General features: G+C 40.5%; 2 protein-coding genes across 5 annotated transcripts; one reads left to right on the forward strand and one right to left on the reverse strand.

The window, feature by feature from the left end:
- Positions 1 to 122: 122 nt before the first annotated feature.
- LOC149388095 (RING/U-box superfamily protein) lies at positions 123 to 2,703 on the reverse strand. Of its 3 annotated transcripts, XM_089623810.1 has the most exons (3): positions 2,435 to 2,703; positions 2,162 to 2,242; positions 126 to 1,714 (listed from the first exon to the last, which is right to left on the reverse strand). In XM_089623810.1, the coding sequence occupies exon 3, from the start codon at positions 1,650 to 1,652 to the stop codon at positions 531 to 533; it is 1,122 nt and encodes a 373-aa protein (XP_089479936.1). In that variant the 5' UTR covers positions 1,653 to 1,714; positions 2,162 to 2,242; positions 2,435 to 2,703; the 3' UTR covers positions 126 to 530. The 3 variants fall into 3 exon arrangements, with proteins under 3 accessions (XP_089479935.1, XP_089479937.1, XP_089479936.1); XM_089623809.1 differs by lacking the exons at positions 2,162 to 2,242; positions 2,435 to 2,703 and adding an exon at positions 1,834 to 1,973 and having other exon boundaries at positions 123 to 1,714; XM_089623811.1 differs by lacking the exons at positions 2,162 to 2,242; positions 2,435 to 2,703 and adding an exon at positions 2,006 to 2,117 and having other exon boundaries at positions 125 to 1,714.
- Positions 2,704 to 12,925: 10,222 nt separating this feature from the next.
- On the forward strand, positions 12,926 to 14,316 carry LOC149388096 (uncharacterized). Of its 2 annotated transcripts, XM_089623581.1 has the most exons (4): positions 12,926 to 13,058; positions 13,197 to 13,209; positions 13,382 to 13,488; positions 14,139 to 14,316. In XM_089623581.1, the coding sequence occupies exons 2-4, from the start codon at positions 13,204 to 13,206 to the stop codon at positions 14,233 to 14,235; spliced, it is 210 nt and encodes a 69-aa protein (XP_089479707.1). In that variant the 5' UTR covers positions 12,926 to 13,058; positions 13,197 to 13,203; the 3' UTR covers positions 14,236 to 14,316. The 2 variants fall into 2 exon arrangements, with proteins under 2 accessions (XP_089479707.1, XP_089479706.1); XM_089623580.1 differs by lacking the exons at positions 12,926 to 13,058; positions 13,197 to 13,209 and having other exon boundaries at positions 13,288 to 13,488.
- The last annotated feature ends 1,639 nt before the right edge of the window (positions 14,317 to 15,955 follow it).

Raw genomic sequence — 15,955 nt, forward strand, 5'->3', positions numbered from 1 at the left:
CTAATATGGCTTTCTGCTTTATGAACTTACAAAAATGCGACAATTGTCATAATTTATTATAAGCTCTCAAATGTAAAAAAATTAACATATAATCACTGAAAAACTATTACTTAACAAAGCAACTACTCAATTACGTAGACCATATTATCTAAATAAAATAAATTTTAAATCAAGCTTTCGAACCTCTAAAACTAATTTAAATACAACCCAACAAAAGCCATGAAATTGAAACAAGTAAAATCAATATCAATTTTTGTTTTAACTGAAACAAATTCTAGACTATAAAAAAAAAAATTAAAAAAAAAAAAACTTATTCTAGGAATTTCAAGTTGAATACTGTCGGTGATTCTCTGAAACTACGAATGAAATGAAATACATTTTTGGTCCTGGAATTACTCTGATACAACAAACAGTTAATACTTCATAGTTCATACAACAACAGTAGTCTCTCTCTCTATGTACTCTAATTTCCAGCTCAATTTCCAAACCTTTTAAAATTCACTAAAAATATATTTTTTAATCTTTTTTATTTAAAAAATGTCGAGAATTTCCAATATGAAGCCGTTGCAGAGGGGGCAATTCCCTCTGCTGACCCAGAGCTCCCTGGAGCAGAGCCTACAGAAGGTGTGCCCGCAGGGGATAAACGCCGCGCCCTTATGCCTTACCATGCACACGCAGCAATTCTTCTCCGCCGTTCCCACCGCGGTTACCAGCGTCTCCACCGCCTCTTCTTCTTCTTCTTCCTCTTCCTCGTCGTCGAACAAGTACCTTGATCCAACCACTCCCATCTGCCTGTCAGTCTCCTCCAGCAGATCCATCAGAGACATCCTCGCCGGAGCTACACTCTCCGCCGCCGCTTCCTCCTCCGCCGCCGCCATCGAGGCCGCCTCTGCAGCCTCCTGCGCCGCCACCGCCTCACGCGCCGACAGCGACCTCTCCTCCGCCAGAACCGTCGACAGCCGCCGCGAACCGTCGCGCTCCGGTAGAGGCGGCGGAGGCTCCGGCGCGTCCTCGGTCACCGGAGAGAATCTCAACGAGTGCCTTCTCGAGATCTGCGGCCTCAGACTAGGGTTTGAGCTTCCGTTGCTGTTCACCGGCGCGGCGATGTCTGAATCGACCGAGGGAACGTCTCCGAATCGGCACGAGGTCCGGCGAGATATCTGAGGCCTCAGGCTAGGGTTTCCGTTGCTGTTCGCGCCGTTGCCTTCTGTCTCGTCCTCGCCGAGTCGTTGACTCATCACCATCTCCAGCGACCTCCGCCGCGGGGACGATGTGGACGGCGGCGAATCGGAGAAGAATGCGCGGTCGGAGTTTCCTCTCGCGAAGAGAGGTCGACTGGTCGGGACCAGGATATCGGAGGTCGGAACGTGGACGGAGGAAGTCCAGGCTGCGCCGGAGCCGGAGCGTCTCAGGCGAATGCGCTCCTTGAACGACCTCCATGACTTTTTGTCTCTGCTGCCTCCAAATCCTTTGAAAGAGCTCGCCTTCGGATCTTCGTCTCTGATGACATCGAGCAGCGTTCTCCCCGGCGTCTCCGGCGGCGGCGGCGGCGGAGGAGGAGGAGCCGCGGCGGTGGTTCGCTTGTGCAAGTTCAAGATGTCGTCGAGAGTCAAGCCGGCGTGTTCTCGGCCGTCGGCGGCGATGGCGGACATCTGATCGAGGAGAGTGAGTCTCGATCGACGGCTAAGCTCTGCCCTGACCCTAGCTCCACCACCTTCCATGGATACACAAACACCGCACAATCTCAATTGAAACAATTCATAAATTGACAGACATCAACAATGAAGAAGAAGAATGGAAAATTCCGTTTGGAAATTTTTAAGGAATCAGAACCATCCATTCGAGCTCTGGTTTATGCGATCCTAGAGATTTTCTCGGGAAGCGCTTATATGGTGACAAAAAACAAAGAAAACAATATTTATATCGCTTTGGCTTCGATCCAATTCTCATTTCATTCGAGAAAGAATTAAAAAAAAAAAAAAAAAACCAAAATTACAGAAACAACCTCTATCAAGAAAAATGGCAGGGGTTTATAAAAAAACCAGCGGATCTGCCGAATATGCAAAAGCTTCCAAAGCCAAAATAATTATTTTGTTTTAAATGATCGATTAAAAAACGAAAAGAAATCATTTAGATAAATAAAAAAGCAGACATTGGATACCTTACGTCTTGTGGCAGAATTGCTGTTTTCAGCTTTCGATATGATATTACCGCGTCGTGTTCAATTATTACTTCCATAAATCTGTAAATTCAAATGTGACATTTTTTTACAGAGAGAGATGAGACAAAATCGACATGAAACTGAGTCCATCAAATGTTATTTATTGTCTGATGTGAAGAAGAAAAAGAAAGAAAAAAAAAAAGAAGGAAAATCATATCAACTATTAGGATATTATATAATAAAAACAAATTTATTATAAAAAAAACCACTCACCATCAAAAGGTTAAGACTTAGACACAAGAACAGAGAATCTGACTCCATCAAATGGGTCTCCTTTAAAATGAGTCCCTTTATTTCCCTTTGTAACGTGAATAGAGATCTCTTTCTCTTAATTTTTCTCTCTTTTTATGTTTTGCCTGTAAAATCTCTCTTTATTTTTTTCTTTCTGTTTTCTCTTTCTTTTTGGAGAGAGAGAGATCGAGAGAGAGATGGGAAATGGCAATGTAGAGAAGGAGAAAAGAGAATTGGGAAGTGGAGCGACTCTCATGGGGAGACATGAAAAGAAGGTCCCTCTAGTTTTATAATTTCCATTGCTTTCGGGTACATGCAATTTGGGATCATTGGATAGTAATTTCATCTCAAACAACTTTCCATTTCCCCGTTAAAATTGTGGTAACTTGCAAATCTTAACTTCTACTTGATATGGTTAAAAAATTACAAAAATATATATATTATTCTCGAACAATTTAGTACAATTATATTTCGAAGGTCAAATGATAACAAAATGTACAATTATTTTGGCCATTAGACCTCGAAAATATATAAATTCAATGGCCAAGAATATTAAAAAAAATAAAAATTAATAATATGAAAAATTAGACATTCAAATTAATAGAGTCCAACTAACCTTGTCTACTTTATTATTTACTTGTGCTGATCCGTCCAATTAACTTTATATGAAAGTGGAATATCCAACTTCCAAATTATTATTTTGGACGTTATCCAATCAAAAATAAATTTTCAAATGCTCACTACTACTCCAAGGTTCAAAATTCTAACATACGTGTATCACAATTAAGAAAATAATTCAAACAATTAGCGCTAACCGTTTTCTCATTTTCTTTTGTTAACGTCACCATTACAGTTGGAGTTATACTCAGGAGCTCAGTTCAAGGTTTCGTTTAACGCCGCATAGCTATTCGAAGTAATACGTACATGTGTATTATATATATTACGTACTGTTAATCGCGTTTTTGGATTAGCATTAAGAACCGTCCGTGGTTCGATCTAGGGCCGGACCCTATGACCGCACGTAGGTTGGATTTGATGAAGTTCTTATCTTCTCGTCGTGTTCTTGTTCTTCGGATCTTTGGGTCTCCGGGTCCTTGAGTTTCCGGGTCGTTGGATCTTCCGCGTTCACCGTGTTCTTCACGTTCTTTATTGAGTTCTCGAGTCTTTGTTTCTTTGAGTCTTCAACCCTTTAAATCTTCCACGTTCTCCGTGTTTTTCACGTGTTTGTGTTCTTCGTGTTCATCGTGTTCTTCGGATCTTCAAGTGTCCGGGTCTTCGGATCTTCGAGTCCCGGGTCTTTGGATCTTCCACGTTCTTCGTGTTCTTCGCCGGGTCTTCAAATCCTTGCACCTTCACCTAACCATAAGAAAATGTGAATCTAGAGGGACGCGGAGGGTTTTCCCTCGGCGCGTGCTCCGACGCTCAACATTAGTCGTGTTGTATTGTGTTTTTGGTAAACAATTTATACTTGTCTCTATGTTTTCTAGAGAGAGAAAGTGATGGTGAGATTTTTGTAGAGTTTTGACAAGTTGAGAGAAACTTACATTGTGTTGTGAATGAATGAGGTATTTATAGGGACCAAGGAGTTTGGTGAAAAGTACTTGATTAGGTGGTGGAGATGGCCGGGTGGTCTTGGCCGAGTGAAGACGGCCGGGTGGTCTTAGCCGAGTGAAGACGACCGGGTGATCTTGGTCGAGTGAAGACGACCGGGTGATTTTGGCCGAGTGAAGACGACCGGGTGATTTTGGCCGAGTGAAGATGACCGGGTGGTCTTGGCCGGGTGAAGATGACCGGGTGGTCTTGGCCGGGTGAAGATGACCGGGTGGTCTTGGCCGAGTGAAGACGACCGGGTGATTTTGGCCGAGTGAAGACGACCGGGTAGTCTTGGCCGGGTGAAGATCTTGGCGGGTGAAGATGACCGGGTGGTCTTGGCCGGGTGAAGATGACCGGGTGATTTTGGCCGAGTGAAGATGACCGGGTGTTCTTGGCCGGGTGAAGATGACCGGGTGGTCTTGGCCGGGTGAAAATGGCCGGGTGTTCTTGGCCGGGTGAAGATGACCGGGTGGTCTTGGCCGGGTGAAAATGGCCGGGTGGTCTTTTATTTGGCCGACCGGGTGGTCATTTTTGTGGCTTTGTCTTGAAGATTTGTCAAGAAGTCTAGCTTGAAAACATTCTTTGAGAGTATTTTGAAAGATATTTCATGAGTGTTGACTCGGAACTTGGTGCGTGAGTTTGCTTGTGGGCTTGTGCATTATGTATGGACTTGATGTATCATTTTTTGCTCTCGGGGTGTCGTTTTTACGTTGTGAAAACGACGGCATAACATTAACCCCCCAGTTTCTTGTGCGACTTGTCGTGCAAGAAATTTGTCTTGTGTTCCCCGAGAGTTTTGTTGTTGATGTCTTTCTGTTTGCTCTTGTGGCTAAGAGATTTACCTCGTAAAGACGCGCTTTGTGTGGCATGGATTTGTAAAATGTGACCTCGTGGGGGTCTGCGTCTCGTTGACGCAAGTCTCAAAAGATTTTGATATCGGAAAGTTGTGTCTCGGAAGACTTCGATCTCGGAAGATTGTGTCTCGGAAGACTTCGATCTCGGAAGATTGTGTCTTGGAAGACTTCGATCTCGGATTACTCCGATCTCGGAAGATCGTGCCTCGGAATGTGTGCATCTCGGAAGATCGTGCCTCGGAAGGGGTGAGTGTCGGAAGACTTAGATCTCGGAAGATCGTGCCTCGGAAGGCTTGAGTCTCGGAAGACTTAGATCTCGGAAGATCGTGCCTCGGAAGGCGTGAGTCTCGGAAGACTTTGATCTCGGAAGATCGTGCCTCGAAAAGCGTGAGTCTCGGAAGACTTAGATCTTCCGAGTCTCGGAAGACTTAGATCTCGGAAGATCGTGCCTCGGAAGGCGTGAGTCTCGGAAGACTTAGATCTCGGAAGATCGTGCCTCGGAAGGCGTGAGTCTCGGAAGACTTAGATCTCGGAAGATCGTGCCTCGGAAGGCGTGAGTCTCGGAATACTTAGATCTCGGAAGATCGTGCCTCGGAAGGCGTGAGTCTCGGAAGACTTAGATCTCGGAAGATCGTGCCTCGGAAGGCGTGAGTCTCGGAAGACTTAGATCTCGGAAGATCGTGCCTCGGAAGACCTTGAGTCTCGGAAGACTTAGATCTCGGAAGATCATGCCTCGGAAGGCGTGAGTCTCGGAAGACTTAGATCTCGAAAGATCGTGCCTCGGAAGGCGTGTGTCTTGGTCGTATCCATTCTGGGGTCTTACCAGGACGTCTCGGTCGTCACCGACTTGGGGTCTTTTTTTCTTCGTGCCCGATCGGATCGTCTCGGTCGTATCCGTTCCGGGGTGTTGATTTCATATCTCACCGGGACGTCTCGGTGGGACGTCTCGGTCGCCCTCGACATGGAGTATTTTGTCTTTGTGCCCGGGCGGATCGTCTCGGCCGTATCCATTCCGGGGCCATTGAAGTTTGTTTAGGAAAAAGTCTCCAGTCACCAAGGCAAAGACCTTTGATGTAAGACTGGAGGTCCTGGTGGAAAGCTTTCATGGAGAAAGCTTTGAGGTCAATCTTCGTTGTATTGAAAGGTTTTCCGTAGAGGAAAAAAGTTTGCTGATGAAGAGTCCGTGGTTGTTCTCGGGAACCCCTCCTTCTAGCGCCAAAATGTTAATCGCGTTTTTGGATTAGCATTAAGAACCGTCCGTGGTTCGATCTAGGGCCGGACCCTATGACCGCACGTAGGTTGGATTTGATGAAGTTCTTATCTTCTCGTTGTGTTCTTGTTCTTCGGATCTTTGGGTCTCCGGGTCCTTGAGTTTCCGGGTCGTTGGATCTTCCCCGTTCACCGTGTTCTTCACGTTCTTTATTGAGTTCTCGAGTCTTTGTTTCTTTGAGTCTTCAACCCTTTAAATCTCCCACGTTCTCCGTGTTTTTCACGTGTTTGTGTTCTTCGTGTTCATCGTGTTCTTCGGATCTTCAAGTGTCCGGGTCTTCGGATCTTCGAGTCCCGGGTCTTTGGATCTTCCACGTTCTTCGTGTTCTTCGCCGGGTCTTCAAATCCTTGCACCTTCACCTAACCATAAGAAAATGTGAATCTAGAGGGACGCGGAGGGTTTTCCCTCGGCGCGTGCTCCGACGCTCAACATTAGTCGTGTTTTATTGTGTTTTTGGTAAACAATTTATACTTGTCTCTATGTTTTCTAGAGAGAGAAAGTGGTAGTGAGATTTTTGTAGAGTTTTGACAAGTTGAGAGAAACTTACATTGTGTTGTGAATGAATGAGGTATTTATAGGGACCAAGGAGTTTGGTGAAAAGTACTTGATTAGGTGGTGGAGATGGCCGGGTGGTCTTGGCCGAGTGAAGACGACCGGGTGGTCTTGGCCGAGTGAAGACGACCGGGTGATCTTGGTCGAGTGAAGACGACCGGGTGATTTTGGCCGAGTGAAGACGACCGGGTGATTTTGGCCGAGTGAAGATGACCGGGTGGTCTTGGCCGGGTGAAGATGACCGGGTGGTCTTGGCCGGGTGAAGATGACCGGGTGGTCTTGGCCGAGTGAAGACGACCGGGTGATTTTGGCCGAGTGAAGACGACCGGGTGGTCTTGGCCGGGTGAAGATCTTGGCGGGTGAAGATGACCGGGTGGTCTTGGCCGGGTGAAGATGACCGGGTGATTTTGGCCGAGTGAAGATGACCGGGTGTTCTTGGCCGGGTGAAGATGACCGGGTGGTCTTGGCCGGGTGAAAATGGCCGGGTGTTCTTGGCCGGGTGAAAATGGCCGGGTGTTCTTGGCCGGGTGAAGATGACCGGGTGGTCTTGGCCGGGTGAAAATGGCCGGGTGGTCTTTTATTTGGTCGACCGGGTGGTCATTTTTGTGGCTTTGTCTTGAAGATTTGTCAAGAAGTCTAGCTTGAAAACATTCTTTGAGAGTATTTTGAAAGATATTTCATGAGTGTTGACTCGGAACTTGGTGCGTGAGTTTGCTTGTGGGCTTGTGCATTATGTATGAACTTGATGTATCATTTTTTGCTTTCGGGGTGTCGTTTTTACGTTGTGAAAACGACGGCATAACACGTACCGCTTTTTAAACGTGATCTTTTGTTTAACGCAACCTTCAAAGTTTGATTCATCCAGAAAGTATTCGAAATCTAATTGTACTCAGTCAATGGTGTTTGTATATCATAGTTGCCAAACAATTTTAAAGCCATTTTATTTTTGCACGAGAAGAGATATACTCATTGGAGGAAGATTGAAAAATAAGAATGGAGGAAGAAGAACTCGTAAAGTTTTTTTTAAATATTGTTTTATCTCGGACAAGACACGCATTGGGTTCTCAATCTTAATCCATGTCATAAATCTAAAATGAGCGTTCGATTCTTATCATAGAATTCCACAATTTTTCAGAATTACAACAAGAATATTATAAAATAAGCCTAAAACATCTGAGAAACCGTCATTAGTAAAAATCAAAATAATTTAAATTACAATACGACTAAAAGGAAACTTCAACATTCCAATAAAAAAAAAAACCCCTGTAAGTGTCGTTGTCGTACTAGACAGTTAGGTTGATTAATAGTTTACCCACAAAACTTCAGTGTCAACGACAATAATTGAATTAACCCTAAAACTCCATAAATGGTGTAAATTGTTCCAATAGTAACACCAAAAATCATGAATGGTGTCGTTCTTAGTCATATGGTTAGCCATATTATTAATTAACATAGTTTATCAATCGTTTACTTAACTTCTGACTACGATATGATTAAACACAAACGCTAAATTGAAAAACAAATACAAAACTTGCAGTATTATATATACATACATTAATATATATTCCATTACAGCTTGATCTAAGGTAGGATAATGGGTACAAATTGTCAGATGACTTGCTCACACGCTTTGCTTAATAAAACTCAATTTCAAATCCATTTTGTAGTATCCAATTCTGGCGTTGAACTGAAATTATATTTGGTGTTAAACTAGTAACCAACTTCAACAAGGAGTATTTATAAAAGACGATGACGTACACCGGTTTTATTGGATATTTTGTGATAATTCAGAAATTAAATCCCGAATTTGGCCTTTCATAAACAAGTTCAAACTTAGATTTTCTAGATAGGAAGTTGGGTGGTTGAAGTCATAATAATATAGAAATGGGAATATTTAGAATGGCGTATGATATGTTATCTTATAAGCAGATTATACGTAATATTTATTTATTCGTAAATATGGACGCTTATAAAACAAATGTCCAAAGTTAAAAGGTTTTAAATAATTGCTAAGGTGTACAAAAGAATCTTCTTTAGTTTTATATATATCGACCACAAATATTTTATCTCAATTGATCCAATATTGATGACTTCACATGCTTAGCTAGCTTGAAACTCATATTTTTTTTTAAAAAGAAACTTGCATTGTCAATGTTAGATGACATATATTATAAAGCCAGATTAATGCCATCTCTATAGTCAACTACTTATCTTGAAAATGGGTCTTTGGGACAGAAGGCTTTAGAATTATTATTGAATTCATTGCTAATTGATCCTCAATACTCGAATTATAACAAATTTAGGGTCTGTTTGGTAACATTTTTGTTTTTTGTTTTTAAAAATACAAATTATGTTTTGTTTTGTTTTCTAATTTTTAAAAAATAAAAACATGTTTGTTAGTCGTGTTTTTGTTTTTTATTTTTAAAAATAAAAAATAAAAACATGTTTGATAAACATATTTTTGTTTTTTGGTGATAATAAATTACAGTACAACACCCGGAGAGAGAGTCTTTATTCACATTTACAAAACACCCCTAAAAAAATTAATAAAATAATAAATAAATTCGCTGTACATTTCACATGTCAAAGTCAAACACGCCGATCGGCATCTTCCGCCGCGCCTCAACCGACGACGAACCTCCCTCGCCGCAGTTCATCTCTCGGAGGCTCCGGCGACGGAGTCGGCGAGCTAGAGAGGCTGTGGTGGTGGTTCTGGTGATTCTGGTTGTTCGCGTCTGTGCTCTTGATTTTGTTCTTCTTTTCGGCGATTCTCCGGTGTAGAATCTGGATTCTGGAGAGGTCTCTTGTGGTGGAGCTCACCACGGAGTCTCTCGGAGAGTCGGATCCGGCTCGGTGGCGGCGGAGATGGAGCTTCACTGGTTGTTGTTGCGGTGGTGGTTTTGGTTGGGTGTGATCAGAGCAATCGGCGCCGGAGTTGAAGGTCGCGTGGTCGGGGAATTCGATGTTCGGGACGGAAGAGCCGTTGTAGTTTCCGGCGACGGCGATTGCGGCGGTGGCGCCGGAGAAGAAGACGATGAGAAGAACGATCATTGACTTTCCGAAACCCATATTATGTCTGTGTTCGTATGGTTATGACCGGAAAAACCCTGCATCAATAAAACGAAGCCCTATTTTTTGAGTTTTTGTTTTTAAAAATTTTGAAAACAAGTTATTTTATTCTCCAGTTTTCGTTTTATTCTCTCACTTATTTTTAAAAACAAAAAACAAAAATGACTTTATCAAACACGTTTTTTTTGTTTTTGGTCACTTTTTTATTTTTAAAAACAAAAAACAAAAAATAAAAACGTTACCAAACAACCCCTTAGTTCATTATTTAACTCGTTTTTTTTTTTTATTTCCTAAAACAGAACTAGTCAAATCGATAATTTGGATGCTAATTAACAAGTTTTGACCATAAAAGAGCTCAAATGCGCCTCGCAAATTTAAGGATTTAACATATTATTAGGGTTTTAAAACCAAGTTTCACTATAAATTCTTGATACATATACAATAAAAATAAAAATAAAAGTAAAAAGAAACATATAACATCATGATCTTCATTACATAAACTTGTTATATGACTTAAATTACATACACTTGTTATTTAAAATAACAAATAAAAAAAATTACATAAACTTGTAGGGTTTTTGCTATATTGCCTATTAGACATATTTTAGCTATTATTATATCGTTGTTCTATTCATTTGTAATGACTATTTAATGATAATCATGCACGTAGGCAGGTGGAGGTGGGGGCTTCATATGAAGTGGGAAGAGACATTGGTCGTATAAGAAATGATGGCTAAAAGTTGCATTATTAATTCTAGTTGTGAAAATGCTAGCTATCTATCTATCTAATCCCCTCACTTTAAGAGTAGTTGTGCGAGTTGTGAGTTGTGACCATAATTCAAGCTTTGGCTCTGCACTCTTTAAGCACGCCATACACCACACCCGTGTGGACCATCTGTAATTATGGGAGATAGAGTAAATTACTTTTGTCAAACACATATTTAAATTACTTTTGTCAAACTATATAGATAGCTTATATGCACTTTTTCAAAAGCTACACACTGATTCTTTTTAGTAGGAGTGTGAATAGAAAGGTATTGCAGATTTGCAATGAAGTATGCATGATAGAATCCAATCTACTTGGTTTCAAATAACTAAAAGTAAGTCTCTTCCCATTTTAATAGGATGATGGATTTATATGTACTCATTATAGGACCCGTATTAGTGTGTCATCAACAAATTAGCAGACTCTTATATGTTAAATTTTGAATAATATCACATTAATCATTTTAACTTACTGTTAATTATTTGTTGAAAAATTAGACGGACTAGCCAAACTCAAACATTAATATTACGTATTAGTCAACATTTATAATTTTTTTAAAAAATAGTCAAAATTGATGATGTGGCGTTTCAACCCTTTTTTTTTTGTCCAAAATAACCATGCTGAGAATATAAGGTGTTATTTGTACAAAAACGGAAGTCAATTGTGACGATCGTGCGAAATCACTGCCAGATTTTTGTGTTTACTATCAATAGATTTCTTCTCAATTACAATTTGAATTTTCAAGATTACGTGATCTCTCTCTTTCTCAACCCCAATCCTCTGATGTCTGATTTTTTGGTGCTGGTGAGTGAAAGCCACCATCACTGAACTTCTTCCTCGCATGCTCTCTCGGTCATGGCCGTGCCCTACCCCTGACGAATGCGACGCGAATCGGTCCTTCGTCTCCGAAGCTCGACGCGAAGATACCTCTTCGAGACTTGGGAGCTCTCTTCGACAGTGGCCGGCGAGTTTCAGATCCGTCAACAAGCTTCCTCAATTCGTGCAACTATCCTACTTCGGAGATTTCGCAAGCTTCAGATCCAAGCGGAGAGTTCTGTCCCGATCCCGAGCGAAAGTTCCTTCCTGACACATGCAGTGGGCGTCGATCTACGCCGGATTCGCAACGGAGGGAGCTTGTGCTTGACTTCGCCGACGTTCCACGCGACCGTCGGCTTTTTCATTTTCTGGAGCTTCGAGCGACCAGGGTACGTTGTTTCCAAATACGACTGGTGCGCTCCCACGAGTGTTGACGAGGGCTCCGGGATGACATTTCGGGGAGAGTCACGCATGGCTTCGGGTCTGGCGTTCCGTAGAGGCTTGAGCTCCGACACCCTTGGAGCCAGGATTGTCTCTTCGAGCGTGGTGCATCCTACGAGCTTCGCCTTCCCAACCATATCTGTCGGGTTTCATCAAGGCCCCGCAATTCCTTTACGCGCGGATCCTCTGAGGTCAGGTTCTTTAGTGCCGGTGAGTGAAATCCATTATAATCACGTAAATGAAAAGAACTCGTCCAGAGGCAATATGTCGGTATATTTGTATTTATGCAATCGTATTTGTGTTTGTGGATCAATATATTTGTGTTTAATTGTGTTAATGTCTACGTTAATTTGTGTTAATGTTGATATATTTGTGTGAATGGACTTCGTCGAGATATAGGTATGATTTCAGCCTTCGGGAAGGATGAAGAGAATGATAAATTTTGTGTTAATTCATGGTAGGACGTTCAGTGTTAATTCGTGTTGATTCTTATCAATTCATGTTAATTCGTTCATTCCGAGTGGAAAATTTGGAGGGAGTCGGAGGCGGCGAAAGCAAGAGATGCTTTGCGTTTCCAACCAGAAAATCGGTGGCTCAAGTCGGAAACGGCGAGCAAGTTGACTCGGCGGTGAAGATCTCGTAATATTTTTCGTATTTATGGGAAATTGTTTAATCTATTAATGGAAGAGTTATTTATTGTAATATTTTTCATTTATTTATTTTTATTTTTGTTGATTAATTTATATTTGGTAACTTTTTATTTTCATGAAGGGTATTTTTGTCTGATCAAATTGATAAATATGGTTTATTGGCTAATTTATATAATGAACTAAACATTGATTATTTTGACTCCTTTAGTTATTTTTAATAGTTTTTTTTTGTTCCATTATTTAATTGTTTTTCCAGACATCAGGCCCACAGAAAGGCTAGAGGCAATCCCCATTAATTTTTGGAGTTGGGTCTCTTGTTGCAAACGGGCTTCAGTACCTAAATCGGCCCAAACAAAGCACTGTTTGTAAACGGTCAAAATACAACTAATGTTATGGCACACGATAAGACGCTATACCAGATGCATCTGATTCAAACCCAAATTGTAATATTATCTCATGGCTTCTCGAGACTTCCATGGCATCACCTGGTTTTTAGAAAGAATCTTCCTTATAAAGGCTCATCATCGACGCCATCTCTGTATTCAAAGACTTCTATACGAAACTTTAAATTAGCTATCGAAAGATCGCTTATAAGGTGTGGTTTCTTCATGAATTTTATCTCTATTCTTTGATTATTGTTTCGGTACATACATTGATTGGTTATTGATCATTCTTATTCTATTTTTTTTTTCTTTCGATTTTCTCCTGGGTATTGTTGTTTGGCTTGGTTCAGCTCTACAATGTCTCATATCCTTTGGATTGGTCTTCGATTCTTTTATTCTTATATTCCCTGGATCTAATTGGTTTAGAGAAGATTGGTATTTAGAAGTTATTAATATATGTTATATATATAATGTTTCCATGTGTGATACTTCGTGCGTGTTTGTCGTTTTATGTTTTTCTTTGACCGAAGCGAAACGCGGAAACCAGAGAGACAGAGACCGGGAAAGAGCTCAGGCAAGATCAGGCAACAAGACTAAGAATCCTAAAAATGACGGTTTAACCCCTGAACAGCGACGAGAAAGGTGGGTCTACTTCGTCTTTTAACATCTTAAGTTTGGTAATTTGGTTTGATAGAGGTTGATTTGAATTAATTTTCAGCTACAATCAGGTTATTACCTTAAATTTTGTTCTCTTGTGCTTTTGACTGAAATAATTGGGATACTGATATATGTCATATGCTTTTTCTCTATTTATTGATAAAAAATTATTCTTCAATTAGGTTATTTCTTCCATCCTAGTTTATGCAAGTATTATAAATAATATTCAATTTTTTTTTTTTTTTTTTAGATTAGATTTGTATTGAATTTTTTTTTCTTCATAAAATTAAGTATAAACAGCAAATTTAAACATCGTATTATCTCTCGAATTTTTTTTCTTATGGTTTTCTCCTTGCACTTGATTATGAATTACATTAAATGACAAATAATCACTTATAGTTAATTTGAAGGTGAGGTGGGAAAGGAAAGTATTGAGTTTTAAAAATTTAAATAACATTATAGTCGTAACTCGTAACACTGAAAAATGTATGTATCTATGATGTTTTTGTGGTACAAATCTAATTATTTAACTAAATAATTTTACTCTGTGGCAAACAGTCTTTTTCTTAAAGCTAATTGTCTGTAATTGGTAATTCAAAAATATTGTTTTTTTTTTTTGGGGAGTGAATTTATAGGGATGCAAAAGCACTTCAAGAAAAGGCGGCTAGGAAAGCGGCTCAGGGAGGCATAGAAAGGAAAACCGGCGGTTTTGTTGGTGGCTCCAAAAACTAGACTCAATCAAGCCATTCTGTTGCTAGATTTGATTGAACAATAAACCCCAATTCACAATGTGATCGGTTTCTCGTAATTTTAGCTGCGATTCCGTTAATAGTTGTTATTAATGTACTAATTATGTTAGTAATTATTTTGGCTCCGGTTATCTCGGCCTTCACGGGTCACTTAAGGTAGCGAGACCATTATGTGCACGCTCAAGCTTCTTCACGACGAAAACTAATTTTTTAAATAAATGATAAGCTTAGCCATGATAATCACCTTATTTAGCTAGTTATTAGTAAATAAATAATAATTACTTCCTTCTTCAAAACCTTCCCTCAAATGAAGCATGTCTCACTCTAAAGGGCTTATATCTTATCCGTCGCGGTTTTCATAAAATCTTTATGGAGCTTAACAACAACTGGACATTAATTCAATATTGGTTGATTAGAATTCTAGATACGTACATTGTAAATATGTTAAAGAACTTAATAAGTTATCCTATTTCATATATTCACATCGTTCACGCTCGAGGAGATAATGGGACTTGAGATAAGGGGACTATCGTAATAGTAAATTGTGGCATCCTTATGTGTTGGACTTATTAGGAGAGTGACTCAAGGTCACTGAGATTGCCACATCAGCGCCACATTAGCATCACTCAGGACAATTAGGTTGGCATGAGTGTGAGCAGCTGATTAATGGGACACAAACCAGGGGGCTTCAAGGCCCTATAGTGCGGGACATCTGCTCCGAGCTCGGGCGAACGGCGGGTCTCACTCTTTGCTCCTGGATTCCTAGGGACTGCAATACCATGGCTGACCGGATTGCTAAGCTCCGTGCAAACCTTGTAATCTCTGATTGTACTCTGTTCTCTTGCCCACCGTGGCTAAAAGACTGTATGAATGGGGATGTTAATACCCCAGACTGTGTTTAATGAATGCAAGGTTCCCTCAAAAAAAAAAAAAAAAAAAGCAATGAAGATGAATGCTAGCGTGCGTATGAAGATACTCACACGGACGATCAACTTACGTGTATCAGAAACAAGCGTCAGTTAATAAACTACACTAGAGTTAGGTAGTTAGAATTAATATAACTAGAGTTACTCTGTGTTAATGAGCAAAGTTTTATATGAATTACAATCTTCAGATCTAACTTGTAACTAACTTCTAACTCTAGTTACATTGACTCTAACTACCTAACTCTAGAGTAGTTTATTCTAACTGACGCTTGCTTCTGATACACGTAGGCTGATCGTCCGTGTGAGGACCTTCCTGCGCACGCTAGCATTCATTTTCATTACTGCTCACACTCATGTCAGTCTAGCTGTCCTGATTGATGCTGATGTGGCAATCTCAGTGACCTTGAGTCACTCTCCTAATAAGACTTGGTCGCTTTAACTTCCTCTTGTGGATGACTTAGAGCTTTATGCACATCCATTGGTAAGCCTTTAAAAGTGACCTCCTAGGTAAGTTCAGAACATCTGCTAGAAAAACTTATTTGTAGACGGTTTATGTGGCACAAATTTTGACTTTGCATCTTGACTAAGTTCTCCTCAAGCAAGATTACGAAGTCGCGTTGAGTATGTTTTTAATCTTTATAGGGTGTTTCACGAGCAAAATCTTGGAAGATATTTACCATATTATGGATTTTTACAAAATCTAAGTCGTTCAAATAAGTACCAAGAGGGTGTACTCGCCAAACATGCCTATAGATATAATATATGTATATAAACTGA

Source organism: Urtica dioica, chromosome 8, assembly GCF_054948205.1.
Source record: "Urtica dioica subsp. dioica isolate 48M chromosome 8, U.dioica_male_clone48M_v1_H2, whole genome shotgun sequence".
Classification (NCBI taxonomy): domain Eukaryota; kingdom Viridiplantae; phylum Streptophyta; class Magnoliopsida; order Rosales; family Urticaceae; genus Urtica; species Urtica dioica.